The sequence below is a fragment of the Chiloscyllium punctatum genome, chromosome 6 (assembly GCF_047496795.1).
Source record: "Chiloscyllium punctatum isolate Juve2018m chromosome 6, sChiPun1.3, whole genome shotgun sequence".
In the NCBI taxonomy this organism is placed as follows: Eukaryota; Metazoa; Chordata; class Chondrichthyes; order Orectolobiformes; family Hemiscylliidae; genus Chiloscyllium; species Chiloscyllium punctatum.
The window spans coordinates 40,505,791-40,523,463 of NC_092744.1; the positions used below are offsets into that span (position 1 = coordinate 40,505,791).

The 17,673-nt window shown below is 41.7% G+C and overlaps 1 protein-coding gene across 4 annotated transcripts in view; it reads left to right on the forward strand.

Moving 5' to 3' along the window:
- cops7a (COP9 constitutive photomorphogenic homolog subunit 7A) overlaps positions 1-17,673 on the forward strand; it is a 40,534-nt gene that overhangs the window by 10,155 nt on the left and 12,706 nt on the right. For 3 of the 4 annotated variants that reach the window (XM_072572516.1, XM_072572517.1, XM_072572519.1), the window contains exons 2-3: positions 333-512; positions 5,958-6,033. In XM_072572516.1, the coding sequence (XP_072428617.1) occupies positions 351-512; positions 5,958-6,033 (238 nt within the window). In that variant the 5' untranslated portion in view covers positions 333-350. Of the gene's footprint in view, positions 1-332; positions 513-5,957; positions 6,034-16,443; positions 17,295-17,673 lie in introns of those variants that run through there. The other variant, XM_072572520.1, reaches the window with a different exon arrangement.

Here is a 17,673-nt window from a genome sequence, read left to right on the forward strand (position 1 = left end):
TCATTTCTTTCCTTTTAGTGAATTTCTGTTTCATCTTGTTTGAAATTGTTCTCTTGGGGTGGTGTTTATTGAAGAAAGTCAATTAGAAAAGCAACATATTTCTCTTTTAAAAGTAGATTGGGAATTATTTATTAGAGTATTTCTTTTACAATAAACTGATTTCAATTTAATTTGTGATATATTTGAGGCTTTCATCATTGCAGGAGAAACTAGAACAAAGGCAGCTGAGAAATGCTCTACAGATAACTTGCGTACTTTGGAGATTTCACCATACAAACTATTTTCTGTTTTGGCACTAGTGTAACTTAAAAATGCCAACTTTTGTTTTACAGTGAGTCACCTTTTGTGCAATGGCAGGAGAATCAAAACCTACAAGTAATCCTTTGGAACAATTCATTTTGTTGTCCAGGAATGCAAAAGGCCCAGCATTAACTACCCTTATTAGCCAAGTATTAGAGGCTCCAGGAGTTTTTGTTTTTGGTGAACTTTTGGAAACACCTAATATACAGGAGGTAAGAAAGAGTGCAACATAAACAGTTCACTTTTCTTAACTTTTCCCTATATGCTACAAGTCTTTACTTAATTTTCTATGCTTTAATTTTTGCAATTTTCAGATACTTCTCTTTAGAATCTTAGAATATTAGTAAGTACTATTTATTAATTTCAAGTGTTAAGTATTTGGTATGTAATATGAACATAAATAAGCAAAAAGATACACTGAATAATAGCAGTTTTTGTGGCTTTTCTCAAAGTTTTAAATATTATTCTAAGTGGTTAATTGAGCATCCTTGATTTAGTTCATAACTGCCCTGTGTGATACTGGCCTAAATTCAGTTTATCTAAATTGTGCGACAAAGCTGATCATCATTAGGTGCTGTAATTGGCTTCAGCAATCAAAGATTAGAGAGAGAATTTGAGACACTGTGTGTCTGAGAATAAAGAAAGAAGTTTGTTCAAAGTAGTGAAGGGTTTTATAGGCATTTACAGATGACCTTTTTCCACTGACCAGGCAGTCATTAACCAAATGGGACAACTTTTAAAATAATTGACAAAAGAACCAATAGCAAGATGGTTTATTTTTTGAGAGAGCTGTTGTGTGGATTAGAGCTTAAAAATGTGTTGCTGGAAAAGTGCAGCAGGTCAAGCAGCATCAAAGGAGCAGGAGAATCGATGTTTCAGGCACAAGCCCTTCTTCAGGATTCTCGAGGAAAAGGTGATATTCAATGGCCTGACATTTTTAAATAGGAAGGATAGGCTTGTCCATGGACATTTTAGTGTCAACGGAATCCGGCAGATTTCTGATATCTAAAAGATGATGTAGCTTGCCACCACTCTGTCTGGGATCATGGAAAGAAATTGGCACCCATTGTGTCCAATTTCTGGATTTAAAAGTAGGAGTCAAGGGACAAATTTGCTGTTATAATTTCTCATGTCTGATCATCCCCAGAAGGTGACAGATGCTTCATAGTTTGGACACTTGCCTGAGACAAATTAGTCCCTCAAATATGTTGATCACTAACTTAATATCTGTCTTCTCTGTGCCAGATACAAGAGAAATGACAGACCTTTACAGAGTAAAAGGTAAAAACAATGACTGCAGATGCTGAAAACCAAATAGTGGATTAGTGGTGCTGGAAGAGCACAGCAGTTCAGGCAGCATCCAACGAGCAGCGAAATCGATGTTTCGGGCAGAAGCCCTTCATCAGGAATAAAGGCAGTGAGCCTGAAGCGTGGAGAGATAAGCTAGAGGAGGGTGGGGGTGGGGAGAGAGTAGCATAGAGTACAATGGGTGAGTGGGGGAGGAGATGAAGGTGATAGGTCAAGGAGGAGAGGGTGGAGTGGATAGGTGGAAAAGAAGATAGGCAGGTCGGACAAGTCCGGACAAGTCAAGGAGACAGTTACTGAGCTGGAAGTTTGAAACTAAGATGAGGTGGGGGAAGGGGAAATGAGGAAGCTGTTGAAGTCCACATTGATGCCCTGGGGTTGAAGTGTTCCGAGGCGGAAGATGAGGCGTTCTTCCTCCAGGCGTCTGGTGAGGGAGCAGCGGTGAAGGAGGCCCAGGACCTCCACGACCTCGGCAGAGTGGGAGGGGGAGTTGAAATGTTGGGCCACGGGTCGGTTTGGTTGATTGGTGCGGGTGTCTTGGAGATGTTCCCTAAAGCGCTCTGCTAGGAGGCGCCCAGTCTCCCCAATGTAGAGGAGACCACATCAGGAGCAACGGATACAATAAATGATATTAGTGGATGTGCAGGTGAAACTTTGATGGATATGGAAGGCTCCTTTAGGGCCTTGGATAGAGGTGAGGGAGGAGGTGTGGGCACAGGTTTTACAGTTCCTGCGGTGGCAGGGGAAAGTGCCAGAATGGGAGGGTGGGTCGTAGGGGCGTGTGGACCTGACCAGGTAGTCACGGAGGGAACGGTCTTTGCGGAAGGCGGAAAGGGGTGGGGAGGGAAATATATCCCTGGTGGTGGGGTCTTTTTGGCGGTGGCAGAAATGTCGGCGGATGACTTGGTTGATGTGAAGGTTTATAGGGTGGAAGGTGAGCACCAGGGGCGTTCTGTCCTTGTTACGGTTGGAGGGGTGGGGTCTGAGGGCGGAGGTGCGGGGATGTGGACGAGATGCGTTGGAGGGCATCTTTAACCACGTGGGAAGGGAAATTGCGGTCTCTAAAGGAGGAGGCCATCTGGTGTGTCCTATGGTGGAACTGGTCCTCCTGGGAGCAGATACAGCGGAGGCGGAGAAATTGGGAATACGGGATGGCATTTTTGCAAGAGATAGGGTGGGAAGAGGTGTAATCCAGGTAGCTATGGGAGTCGGTGGGTTTGTAAAAAATGTCAGTGTCAAGTCGGTCGTCATTAATGGAGATGGAGAGGTCCAGGAAGGGGAGCGAGGTGTCAGAGATAGTTCAGGTAAATTTGAGGTCAGGGTGGAATGTGTTGGTGAAGTTGATGAATTGCTCAACCTCCTCGCGGGAGCACGAGGTGGCGCCAATGCAGTTATCAATGTAGCGGAGGAAGAGGTGGGGAGTGGTGCCGGTGTAATTACGGAAGATCAACTGTTCTACGTAGCCAACAAAGAGACAGGCATAGCTGGGGCCCATACAGGTGCCCATGGCTACGCCTTTGGTCTGGAGGAAGTGGGAGGATTCAAAGGAGAAATTAAGGGTGAGGACCCGTTCAGCCAAATGAATGAGTGTCAGTGGAAGGGTACTGTTGGGGACGTCTGGAGAGGAAAAAACGGAGGGCTTGGAGGCCCTGGTCATGGCGAATGGAGGTGTAGAGGGATTGGATATCCATGGTGAAGATAAGGCGTTGGGGGCCGGGGAAACGGAAGTCTTGGAGGTGGAGGGCGGGGATGGTGTCTCGAACGTATGTGGGGAGTTCCTGGACTAGGGGGGAATAGGACAGTGTCGAGGTAGGTAGAGATGAGTTCAGTGGGGCAGGAGCATGCTGAGACAATGGGTTGGCCAGGGTGGTCAGGCTTGTGGATCTTGGGAAGGAGGTAGAACCGGGCAGTGCGGGGTTCCCGGACTATGAGGTTGGAAGCTGTGGGTGGGAGATCTCCTGAGGTGATGAGGTTCTGTATGGTCTGGGAGATGATGGTTTGGTGATGGGGGGTGGGGTCATGGTCGAGGGAGCAGTAGGAAGAGGTGTCCTCGAGTTGGCGTTTGGCTTCAGCGGTGTAGAGGTCAGTGCGCCAGACTACCACTGCGCCCCCTTTATCCGCTGGCTTAATGGTGAGGTTGGGATTGGAGCAGAGGGATTGGAGGGCTGCGCGTTGAGGGTTAGAGGTTGGAGTGGGGGAGGGGGGATGACAGGTTGAGGCGGTTAATGTCCCGGCGGCAGTTGGAAATGAAGAGGTCGAGGGCAGGTAATCAGCCAGCGCGGGATGTCCAGGTGGATGCAGTGTGTTGGAGGTGGGCGAAGGGGCCCTCGGAAGGTGGGCGGGAGTCCTGATTGTGAAAGTAAGCTCGGAGGCGGAGGCGACGGAAGAATTGTTCGATGTCACGTCGTGTATTAAATTCATTGATGCGTGGACGGAGGGGGATGAAGGGGAGTCCTTTGCTGAAGACTGATCGTTCGCCCTTAGTGAGTGGGAGGTCTGGAGGGATGGTGAAAACTCGGCAGGGCCGGGAGCTGGGATCTGGTGTGGGTGTGGAGCTGGGAGTGGGGTCGGAGCCAGTACCTGGAGTGGGTGTGATGGTGGGGGGAATGGGGGTGGAGGCATGAGCTGGGATAATGTTGCCTTCGGAGTTCTGGGGTGTGGGGATAGTGACAGTGGGGTCTGTGGGGGGCGTGTCAGCAGAATGCAGGTGAGTGGCGCTGGTGGAGGCGGAAGTGGTGGTGATCATGGCAGTAGGGGTGGCGGAAGCTTACTGAGACTTGAAGGGCTGCCAAATAAGAACAGCATTGTTTTTGTTTAGCCTTGGTTGCACCTTTTTTACAGATATGAACATGTGTAACCATAAATTCACCAATAACAGCCTTAATATATAACTTGCATGAATGGAAAGCTTTTGGAAACAATAATTTAGAATAGAATTACTAAGCAAAACTAGTTCACATTTCTTTAAGAGCAGATTGCATTGAAGTAACCTTGAGTTGAGGAAAGAGGTTGGGTGAGGGTAATACAAATGATGTGTCGGGTCTGGCCTTGCAAAGGGCATTTGTTATTCTCTGGAGTTTAGAAATATTTTAAAAACTCACTCATTTTAAAGCATTCAAGATTATGAAGGTGCTTGGCAAGCTAAAAACTATGATGTTTCCACTAACTGATGAACAGAATGTAAGGGGTGAATCATCTGGGACTGAACAGGAAGAGGTTTCAACCTTGAAAGAGTTATCAAATTTTTTTAAATTCTCCAAAGGGTTGCAGGTGTTCCATCATTGAGAGATAAATTTAGAATTTCGGGGAAAGAGTTGAGGAAGTGGAGGTGAAGCCCAAGATCGCATTGAATGACAGAGCAGATTTGGTCAGGCACAAGGTCGTCTTCAGCTCTTTTTTTTCAAATGTTCTTCTACTGCACAGTAGACTTGAGGAATGTTAGCTCATAGAATCAAAGATACGCTAGTAACATGGATGCAAAATTGGCTGTGAAGAAGAACTGTAGTGCACAGTGGTCTTTCATACTGGAGAAAGCTTTGTATATTTTTATATACATGTGACAATACATGAAATCTAATATGGGTCCCTGCTGTCCCTGCCCCCTCCCTATAGTTACTAGTTGACACCTCAATTACACATCCAAACCAAGTGAATTTTCCAGGTGCTCATCTGACATGATGTATTAGGATGTTTTGCATGTACATCTTCACTCGTATTGTTTTGATGAGGCTTGGAATCCACTTACCAGTGAAATTTGTTACCTTGAGCACTCATTTGTCTATGCACCCTACTTTGTGCATAGACAAATGAGTATAGCCATTTAGGTGAGGGGTGAAATGATCGCCAGCATTCAAGATAGATTGGTTCAGGCTGTAAGTTTGCTTGCTGAGCTGAAACATACTAGGTAACATAGGAATAGTGGGGAGTGCTGTTTGTTCGAATCTCTGCATTGCTGCTTCAGCTTAGCAGCCTGATATTGGTGGTCCCATGGATGTTTTGTTTTTAGGTTTTGTCACTGAAGGTGAAGTGCTGAAACCCAGCAGACCATCAGACAGGCAATTGCACCAACACTAAGCAGAAAGAAGGAAGGGAACACTCTGTTAATTTTCAAACCAAGAAATTGATGTTGTATTCACTGTTTCCTGTATATCCAAGATTGGGAATGTGGAACTTTAGTGAATTTCTGACAATTTTTTTAGTTGATATCAGCATGAATATTAGGTTCATTTACAAATTTTGGAACTTATAACTTGCCCTTCAATAAATTTTGTATTTTTGGATTCAAACTTAACTCCTACAGTTTTCCACTTTAAAAGTGTAAGTGTCAGTAATCTTTGAGTCTTTCTCCCCAGCTGGCTAATGGATCCCATGCTGCCTACTTCCAATTATTGAACCTGTTTGCATATGGAACATACTCTGACTATTTAGGTAAGGAACTGGTATTTATTATGGCTGTTTTGCTAAATATTACTACTGGTGATGGGATCGTTACAGTGCAATAGGAAGTAATTTGTACATCAGATATGTGCCAATGCCAGGTCTTCACCTGGAGTTAACTGTTGTGATCCCATGTTCTTTGATTGTCTTTGTCTTTGAAATGCTTCTTCTTAAATATGTCACTCTTATGAGCAAGTATGTTTTCCGTTTTTTTGTTCTAATATTCCTCTTGGTTATAGTGGAAATCAAAATTTAATCTTTTCACTATTATTAGATATGTTTTGATTTTGCATCTTGTTACCAATTTAGCAATCTGTGGAAATAGGTTTTGAAGGAGTAAAGATTTTTACTTCTGTAAATCTACCTTCAAAAGACTAGACCTTTTTTGAGTTTGCTTCATAATTATAACTTCTCATTTCTGATTTGTTACAGTGAGTTATGAAATCTTTATCATGAATATAAAGGTCTTCCTATCACTGAATGCTGTCTCCTAACCAGTGGCTTGTACACATTCAGTGTTGTGCTCTTTTCTAATTTTTGTTTTTAATATAAATTGGAATATACATTGTGCCTTCTGGCAAATGCATCTTCATCCCAAACTTCCCCTTTTCTATTGTTGTTTTGTCAATTAGTATGTACTCTCTGGTGCATTTTTGCTACCCCTGCATATGCTATAGAATCAACTGAACATAATTGCATAAAGAGTGCTGATCTGAGGAACACCGTAAACAAAGGTTTGGAACTATGACTAGCCTCTGGCAATTACCTTCCTCCATGAAAGGTTTTCCTGTTGACCTCTGTTTTGATGAGACTTCATACCCTTGATGTTAAGGCCTACTGCATTCTCTGTTGTCACTTTTTAATTCCTGTATTCAATATTTATCCCAAGCTTGGATGAATTTGAGGTGTGTAATGAAACTAGCTTGTTTGGATAAAAGTTGAATTCTGATAGTGATCAAGTTATTGTGGTTTTAAAAAAAAAAGTAATTTGTTCCTACCAGTTATTGTAGTATATGTGCTGTAGTCCACGCCACTCTCACCATCTCTGTTTATTTTAAACAGATATCTGTCCCTGGAAAATGGCACTGATAGTAATGGTAGCTGATAAGTCACAATTAGAGATTCTGCTGTAGCTGTATTAAACAAGTTGGCTATTTCAGCCAGTTTGAGTATCTGTTTATTGAGCAGTTGTCTGAAATTAGAAGTTTATTGGGAATATGGTGCCATTTGCTCCTGATTTTGAGGTCACTTTCCATGCAAACCAGTCACATTCAAATTGCCCAGGGCTTTAATCTGAGTCAACTTGTTATACATTATGTACTGAATGCTGGATCTATTATTGGTATTAGTATGAATCTTTGCAGTAAGAATAGGATAAACAAATAATTGCTCATATTCTACAGGATTATGTGCATCAATTAATCTAGTGGGGACTGTACTGATGCCTCCGAATCAAAATGATGAAAGTCATCGAATAGTGTGTGAATTGGCTGATTTAATAGAATGAGATAAAAACAATGACTGCAGATGCTGGAAAGCAAATACTGCATTAGTGGTGCTGGAAGAGCACAGCAGTTCAGGCAGCATCCAACGAGCAGCGAAATCGATGTTTCGGGCAAAAGCCCTTCATCAGGAATAAAGGCAATGAGCCTGAAGCATGGAGAGATAAGCTCGAGGAGGGTGGGGGTGGGGAGAGAGTAGCATAGGGTACAATGGGTGATTGGGGGAGGAGATGAAGGTGATAGGTCAAGGAGGAGAGGGTGGAGTGGATAGGTGGAAAAGGAGATAGGCAGGTTCGACAAGTCTGGACAAGTCAAGGAGACAGTGCTGAGCTGGAAGTTTGAAACTAAGATGAGGTGGGGGAAGGGGAAATGAGGAAGCTGTTGAAGTCCACATTGATGCCCTGGGGTTGAAGTGTTCCGAGGCGGAAGATGAGGCGTTTTTCCTCCAGGCATCTGGTGGTGAGGGAGCAGTGGTGAAGGAGGCCCAGGACCTCAGCAGAGTTAGAGGGGGAGTTGAAATGTTGGGCCACGGAGCGGTTTGGTTGATTGGTGCGGGTGTCTTCGAGATGTTCCCTAAAGCGCTCTGCTAGGAGGCGCCCAGTCTCCCCAATGTAGAGGAGACCACATCGGGAGCAACGGATACAATAAATGATATTAGTGGATGTGCAGGTGAAACATTGGATGTGGAAGGCTCCTTTAGGGCCTTGGATAGAGGTGAGGGGGAAGGTGTGGGCACAGGTTTAACAGTTCCTGCGGTGGCAGGGGAAAGTGCCAGAATGGGAGGGTGGGATGTAGGGGTGTGTGGACCTGACCAGTTAGTCGTGGAGGGACCGGTCTTTGCGGAAGGCAGAAAGGGGTAGGGAGGGAAATATATCCCTGGTGGTGGGGTCTGTTTGGAGGTGGCGGAAATGTCGGTGGATGATTTGGTTTATGCGAAGGTTGGTAGGGTGGAAGGTGAGCACCAGGGGCGTTCTGTCCTTGATAAGGTTGGAGGGGTGGGGTTTGAGGGCAGAGGTGCGGGATGTGGACGAGATGCTTTGGAGGGCATCTTTAACCAAGTTGGAAGGGAAATTGCGGTCTCTAAAGAAGGAGGCCATCTGGTGTGTTCTATGGTGGAACTGGTCCTCCTGGGAGCAGATACAGCGGAGGCGGAGAAATTGGGAATGTCTCAGGTACCTGTAAAAATGTAGGCTATGGTGAACTTTGTGGTAGCATTGGACAAGATGTCCCAGGCCCACCTTGATGTGAGGGGCATTTTGCTCCATTGTATATGCTTTTCCTGAGGAATGTGACCAGTTTCTTTGAGGCAGTGCGAGTTGCCATTAAGTGGGATTATTCCTTAAAACATCTTGTTATTTGCCCATTTCTCCTCATTTGACAATCAGTTTTTCTGTCTTGCCAAATGCACTGCACAAGTTGACACGAGAACTCGACACTGAAACCAGAGCAGATACCTGGAGGCTTCACCTTGCTGCTTGCACTGAAGGATTTCAATGTTGCGTATGACCAAACTGCATCATGACATGATCCACAAGCACTGCCCGTTTACATCTCTTGTCCTCGTGCATTGATACCTACCATTTGCCAACTTTGGCAACGATCATGTCACTTCTCTGATAGATGGGCAGCACACTCTGGAAGTTCAGGCTTGCATAGCAGTGTACATTAATCTCTCACCCGCACGGACAACGGGCTGGCAGCCATGTCTCAGTCTTGTTGGAGCAGCCCTTGAAGTCCATGGAGGCACTTGTCAGTCCGGGTATCCAACACAGTCAGTCAAGGGCAACCTCGCATATTGATCCGTGGTATTGATCACCATCAGGCATCAAGTCAGCGATTTTAGTTAAGGTCTCTGTGCTTCTGCAGTTTGTGGAATGGGTCACGCTCAGTTTGGTGAGTAGGGATAACTCCGTCAAGGAAATCTATACCAATCAGTCAAAGGTCTGGGCACTCAATCCTGGGCTGTCCAGTTATGGTGCTCAAAAAGGTGGGGTTAGTCCATCAGTGCTCTCTGCAGAAACTAAAGGGAAGGGGCTTGGGGAGCTGAGGCAAAGTTGTCTGCTGCCTCAGGAAGTAAATTCTTTGGAATCAGAGCTGCATGCTGGAAAGCTGGCAGTGCTGTCAGATATAAGGGGTAGTTAACAATATCTCCATGGAGGTGATATGGTCAAGCATGGATATGAATAGGATCACATAGGAGGTGTTGGAAGCATTGTCACTTCAATAGGGAGGCAGTGAATGACCAGGCTTGGCATAGTCAATTCATATGCCGGGGCTGGGAGAGAAAGGTGGACAGGTACTGTCTTTCACCCCTCTACCTGTACGGGCTCTATTTGCACTAGAATGAACTTTCCTCTCCTGTATCGAGAGAAAGGCAAAGATTGTGAGAGTTAAAGTAAATGAGTTAACTGCTAATTCTGATGCAGGACAGTGAAAGGTGGTCAGGTGCTCTGCAGCAGCACAAAGGAATTGCAGGATATTAGGGGTGGGATGAGAGGGAAGATGTTGCAGGTAATGAAAGTGGTACAGCAGGAATCTTGGTTCTAAGTAGGTGCAGTAGCAGAAATTACCATTCTTTTGGACTGTGGTACAGACCTGAGTGGTAATCTCAGACCAGACTGCTGACATCTTTTGGTCCCTCTGCTGGTCCCCTGGCAAGAGGATGACACTCCTCATCTGTCCTGGGACCTGTGGTCAGTGTTGCATCATGGTACGATACTCCTCTCTCCGACATGCTCAGAATTCACAAGCAAGCTGGGCAGCTTTCGAGTGCTGGTGCACTGTGGCCTTTTTAAAGGTTGTGTGATGCAAGGGATGCCAGTCTTTGAGTATCAGTTGAGTGGTAGCTTGTTTCAAGGGCGTCAAGTGGGAGGCTGAGACTGGATTGGACCTGCGGTATGCCATAGGAGCAATGTAAGTTGTTAATGAGGCATATTTGGTAAGATACAGCAAGTTTTCCACATTGTTCCATGTGACCATGTTGGCTACAATTGCAGCTTTGTCTGGTGTACAGTTCTTCAACACGAGTAGATATATAATTTGAGTCCATAGATTTGATATTAGTCAACTTGGCCACTTTTTTTCACATAAATAAAATAAACCAAACAGACTGAACTATATCTATAGCTTTCGAGAGTGAGACAATGGGAATGGAACATAATGCAGGATTATTTGCTTGGAACTCTTGACTAAAGTTCCTTGCTGTATCTTTCGCATCAATGTTTTTTCACTTTGGCTGAGGATTGGAATGTTTTTGACAGGTGGATGATTTTCCATTACTATTCTTGACTGGTTATTGTAGAGCAACAGATGTTCTTCTGATTCAGTGATGGTTAGGGCTCTATTCTTGTATTGTTGGCATTGTGAGACTGTGACTGCTGCTTTTTGATGCAGGTAACCTTGACCAGATTGGTAACTCATTCTGTGCTCCACTGGGTAATGCTGCTGGTATACATTTTTTTAAATTCTACCCATTGAAGTAAAATTCATTTTCTGCAAGATAGCACTGGGCAGTGAGAAAAGTATCACCCAATCGTGTGCCTGTATGGTTCAACTGAAAAACCGAGGGGCAAGTAAAGTTAGCTCAATGATCCAGAAGCTATCCATTATCAAAGAACAGTGTAAATCTGGAATTCCCTTTTGCTCTCCTCTTCCATCTGCCCACCACAAAAACATGAAAAAAACTATGGCTAGATTAATTGAAATTATCAAAATTGGAATTAACCATATTTTCTTTAGGTAAAGATATGGAGACATGCAGAATCAAACTGAGTAAATGTAATCAATATATAGGTTAATCATTATCTAAATGAATGGTAAAGCAAACTTGAAGGTAGAGGGAGAGGCTGAATTGGCTGGGGCTGTTTTCCCTGGAGCTTCGGAGTCTGAGGGATGATCTTAGAAGTTTATACAATCATAAGAGGCATAGATAGGGCTAATAGATAGATCTTTACCCTGGGGTGGGGGAGTCCAGAACTATGTTTTGGGTGAGAAGGGAAAGATTTAAATGGGACCTCAGGAACAACTTTTTCAGAGGTGTATGGGTGAATAGAATGAGATACCATAGGAAGTGGTGGAGGCTGATACAATTACAACATTGAAAAGGCATCTGAATGGGTATATGAATAGGAAGGGTTTTGAAGGATATGAGCCAAATGTTAGCAGATGGAACTCGATTAATTTAGGGTATCTGATTGGCATGGACGAGTTGGACCGAAGAGTCAAAGATGCAAGCATGGTAACAGACCCTTATGACTAGACAGTCTTCTACCTTACTTACGTATCTTACTTATGATCCAGGTGCTTCAGTTTTGAATTATTAGATTGACTCATTGTTTGTCTTGGTTAAACTGTAGTGGTGCTATCTAACCCAATGAACACCTTTTTTGCCTTTGGCAGGTAAGTTGTTGCATCACTGCATGCAGTACAGGTCGTTTTGTATAACGTGACAGTTGGTGTCCTCTGTAATCTCGTGTTATACTAAATCTCAGTACAGAAAACTGCATAGAAAACCATGTTGTAGCAGATGGCTAATATGAAATCACTATGCCACACACTCTCCTCCAACTTGACAAAGAGCCCCATCCAAGATCAACTTCCACTGCTCTCTGGGGAAGTGAACATTGGAAAATTTTGCTAGAATGCTTCCTGAGATCATGCATGGAAAGGTGGGTGGGGGTTGGGGGGAGGAGCTTTAGGAGAGAGAGAGAGTGAAAGAAGGTGCAAATGCAGTGATGTCCACTGAGTGGTGGAGAGTAAGCAGGGTCTTTTTGTTAAGCAGAGGCTCAATCGCTGGCTATCTGAAGTTTCAACACGGTGACTTTACAGGAGAGAGTGTACATGTGTGGAAGGTGAGGATCTTAAAATAAGAACGGACCATTGGTGACCTCATGTCTCCTCTTCTCACCCACCCATCCCCAAGTTATGGCTGATGTAAGGTCTTTCAGTCTCCGTTTGAAGAGGAGGGGAGGATCTGAGTCTCGGCCCCTCATTCTGTCTAAAACCCAAGACCCAATTAAACTTTCAGTCATTCAGAGCATCCCAGCTCTTTAGCGACACCATCAAAAAGAGATTTTACTCTCTCCAAAAGAGAACTTTCTGCTTTTCTTCTTTATTGGAAATGTTTTGGTAGTAAGTTTGGGGAGAAATCCCATTATTTGAATGACTTTGTCTGCATTATGAAGTGACTTCTTCTTAGTTGGAATTGAAAGTTAGAAGCCATGATAGGATTTAAATAGCATTGAATTCAGCAGCCGGGCCAGTGCCAGCAAATTTCAGATGGGACATTATTTAATTCAGAACTTTAGTGTTAACTTTACTGGATTATTTCACTAAAATATGATTTCAACATTTACTTTAGACAGTGCTATCTTTTGAGTTAGGCTAACTACTTTTGTTTCAATATTTTTGGTGGTTCGCCCCAAACCTATTGTTCTCAGGCCCAATTATTTCTATTATGCGATTTTTCTAAAACGTTGGCATTGCACGGGAATTCAACTACTGAGTTATAGGGGAACTGCCTGCATTTGTGTTCAGTTGTTTTTTTTCTATTTCTTGCTAAATTCTCCTAAAATATCTTTACTTATGTTGGTAATTTGGCAGAATTAATTTAACCTACTTTGTCTTAAATCCACAAATGCTGTGAAAATAGAAAAGTCTGAAAATATTCTGCAGGTATGGTATTTGTTGAGTGAAGAAAGAAAGTTAAGGTTTCAAACACTTTTTTAACTTCCATTTCTAAGGAAAGCATGTTAACCTAAAATGCTACCTCTTTCCTTTTCCATAGATGCTGTCTGATCTATTGAGGATTTAAAACATTTTTTGTTTTATTTCTGATTTCAAACAGATACTTTTCACGTTTTTACTCTAGCATCATATATGATCATTTCAAAATTACTTTTATTTTTTTCTTATGGTATTAATTTTTTTCTGCCTCTTTAGTTTCTTTTGAATATGATTAACATTTATTTTAGATCAAAACTTTGGAAGACTAGAATAGGCAGTGTGTTTAGAGGAAATGTGCAGCTGTAGCAATCTGGATTTTTCCAGCAATACTCAGCTTTAAGTAATAAATGGATATCCAAACATGAGTTGCCGATCTGCAAAGAATTGAGCTGCATGTAGATACCCCATGCATAACTAATTAATCTCTTAGTAACTGTATAGTAAAGATTTGTTTTTTGTCAAATAGTGAACATATCCTTATTTAACTTTATGTATAAGAAAGTGGTTATACTTGTGAAACCAAAGTTACTACAATATGAACTTTTTGTTTTTGTAAATAGAAATCCCGATAGCATCTGTGGAGATAAATATTGGTAACTCTTCAGAAGGATAATACCTAAGCTAAACATTGCATCATAAATTCTGTTCCAGCAAGAAAATGTTTAATTTACATTTCTGAGAATAAAGTATCTTATTTTGCAGATGTCTGGATACTTGATGTCTCATTTGTAACTGAAATACTCATGTTAAACCTTGGGTTAACATAATCCAAACCTGCTGCTGACTATGTGAAGGCAGCTATTCAACATACTACTTGAATAATTGCAGTTTATTCACAAAGTGAGAAAATATACCCTTTGAAAATAGCAGGCTGAATTTTTTTATTAGATTAACCTTTTGTCCTACCTGCTGTATTGTCTATGATCCTGTTAACCCCTCAAATTTCAACAGCATTCCCTCATCTCCTGCTTCAAGAAAATTGTTTCCTCTTTTTGTACCATGCTCACTAAAGTAATTTTTTGTATAAAGCTAGTGTTGCCCAAATCTGTACAAGGATTGAATATTATTCCCATACTTGAGTAAACTTTTTATTAGCATCATACATAGTTTGATGGGCTATAAAGAAATTGCTCTCTAGGTTTTTAAATTACTGTTGAATTGGAAAATTGCATTATCAGCCCTTGGTTTATTACCTCCAAACTATACTATTTCAATGCCCCCTCACAGTCATCTCATCATATACTCTCCATTTAGCTTGAATTCAGCCAAATCTCTCCTGCGCATTTCCTAACTTGTACCAAATGCCTTGCTTATTGACATAAATGAGTTCTCAAGGCCTCAGTTTTAAAATTCATATGCCTTTTCTCTTCCCCACCTTTAATCTTTACTGGTTCTCCAAGTCTCCCTGGGCTCTGCGTTCCTCCAATTTTGGCCTGTTGTACATCTTATTTCCTTTCCTCCACCATTGTTGGCCATGCTTTCAGTTGTTTACATACTAAGCTCTGAAATTCCCTCCTTTTAAACCTCTAATGTCTCCATTTCCCATTTCTTTTTAAGGCACTCCTTTTCAAAACCTATCTTTTTGACCAAGCTTTTGGTAACCTTTCATTCATAATGTAGTTGCTTGGTATCAGATTTTGACTGATAACACTGCAGTGCCTTGGGACTTTTAATCACCTTTAAAGATGCTTGAGCTAAATTAATTGAGGGGAAAAAAGTAAGAAACCAGGCAACTACAGATCTTATGGGCCAGGTAGAGATGTGGCTGAAATCTGTGGCAGGATGGCTGCTTGAAGTCTGTGTCCATTTGTGAAGAGTAAAGCCTAGTACAACTAATCTAGTACATGTTTTCTAAGGATCTTGCTAATATGATTAAGGGGAGGAATAGTGGTTGGTGTCTGTGCTGATCTGTACCTGAACTTTGAGGAGGTGTTCAAGATTCTGTACCGGTTTCTCTCTCAAAATCAAACTGTATGTTATTGGAGGTAACCATGCGCAACGTATGGAAATTGGGGAGCACAGAGATTTAAGGAAGCATACATTTTTGCTTTGTGGGATCTGACAGGTGATGTTCCCCAGTATGTTTGGCCTCCTGCTTTTCAACATGTATGTCAATGACTTGGATGCCACTAGAAGTACATAAAATGCAAAAGTTTATCTGATGCTAAAAATTTGGTTCAGTTGTGTAGAGCCTTCAGTCAAACTGCTCAGTTTTGGACACAACCCCTCAAAAGCAACAGTAGCCTTGGAGAGTGTGCAGGTCTGATTTACATGAATGATGCTGGGATTTAAAGAGCATAAATCGTGAAGACAGCTTTCATAAATTTGGTTTATATTCTTTTGCTTTAGGTTATAGTTTGATCCAATTGAGGGGTGTTTTTTTTTGAAAAAAGATTCCTTAAAATAACTTCTGAGAAACTATGGCACAATTTTAGTGTGTGAATGTGTAAAATTGTGTGTGGTTTCGGTCTTGGCAGATTTGAATTGACAGAAGTTTCAAGTGTGCTGGGGATTACTGTGATAAGCTATGGGGCTAGCAATCAACCAACTGATAAGTGAGTTGTCATCTTTTAAATGGTTAAAAATTGTGGCTGATTAACCCTGGAAAACCAGTAGCTACACTAATGGAAGAATGTCTAAAGAAAAAATCTACTTGCCTTCTGATGTGGGGATCGGGGAAACGATTCAGAATAAAGGAGCACAGTTTTAAAATCCGAACTAGGTCATTCTTAATGAAAATGTATATTGACTTTTTTAATGCAAAAGCATTAGTGAAAATGTAAACATTTTTATTTCTACAAAATGCTGTTGATGTTGAGGCAATTAAAATTGTAAAGACAAAAATGGCTGGATTACGTTTGAGAAAACCTATCAAATAGGGTTGAGGTCAAGATCAGTCTAGTTTCAAAGATCTCATTTTCTGATGTTCCTAATAGATATTAGATATTGTTTCACTACTTCTATTTTGCCTGTCCTTTTTTTTTTCTTTTTTTTTTCTCCTCTTTTCAGTATCTTTCTTTCCCTCCTATATGTTTTCCGGTCTTAAAATTGAAGCCTTTGTCTTTACTTTATTTTCAGAATTAAAGATCTTTTCATTTCTCCTTTAAAACTGACTTGATGTTTCCTTGTAATTCAGAAAGCAGCAACATGTAGTTATCCATTCACTCTCTTCAAACTTGGTAGTATCCTGTACTGTAGCGAATCTACTAAAATTAATTCGATTGGAATACACTACAAGAATTTTTAAACTTTCTGAGCAATGGATGCCTCCCAAAAGTTTTGTTTGGAGCACCTTCATGAATGACTGGCTGAAGTGAAAGTTTTGTATTTGGTGAGTATCCTACCTGCTTTCGGCAATAGTTTAAGCAATCCAAACATTAGTGTACAATAACCAAGTAACAAGATGCTAACCGTACTAATTATAGTTATTATTTCTAATACTTGTTTCACCATGAATGATGTTCCTCTAATATGTATTCGTTTTCTACACAGATGAACTCTACACAGCCTTCAAGAAGTTTAAAAGTACATAACATAACCCACATATACAGTTCACAGACATAAACTTCATGATTACCATGCAGCAGCACTAAACGTGAGATTTATGTGCTTCAAAAAATGAAGGATCACCTGCATGTGACCCTTCACTAAGTACTGAAGATGTAATTTGTCATTTGGTTGAAAATGATTTGAAGAAACCATTTTGAACAAATACTGCTCTATTGAAGTGCTAATGAACAAAGGTTGAAGTAACACAAACCAAGAATTTGTGATTATGTATGCTGTCAGATTGACTTGACTTTTATTCTCAAATATGAAAAAAAATCTTACCAGTACTCTTACTGCTTTGCACACTTCTCTGGAATTCAAGGAATCTGCAAGCTACCTCCAACCATTCCATCAGGTGAAGATGTAACAGAAGTCGGCAGGAAGTTGTTATTAGTGAAATTTCTCCTGTTCCCTCAACCTCCCCATTCAACCAAACATCAGGCTATATCCTTATGGAAGGGTTGCAACAGTTTTCAGGTATCAAAATGGGGTCATATGTTTGAAATGCACTACTCCATACCACTGGGGTGTAGTAATTGGATCCTGGACCCTGTTTCCCTGTGGTAGCAATGAAAGGAAATGAATGAAGTTCATTCTGCAAATCTTATGGGCTGGTGCATTGTCTGCTGCTAAACTTGTCTCACTATCCGCAAATTGCTATGCACCTGTATACTCCCACTGGGAGGGAGAGAGAAATTGTTATGAATTAACAAAAATGTAAATACTGGGCAAAAATGTTAGAAATGAAATTGTACTTGATGTCTCTCTCATTCATACAAAGTTTATTGCCAATGTAATTAAGTGGACGTGAAGCGTCAAGACATTCTGAGATTGCATGTAGAATCAACTTTAATTA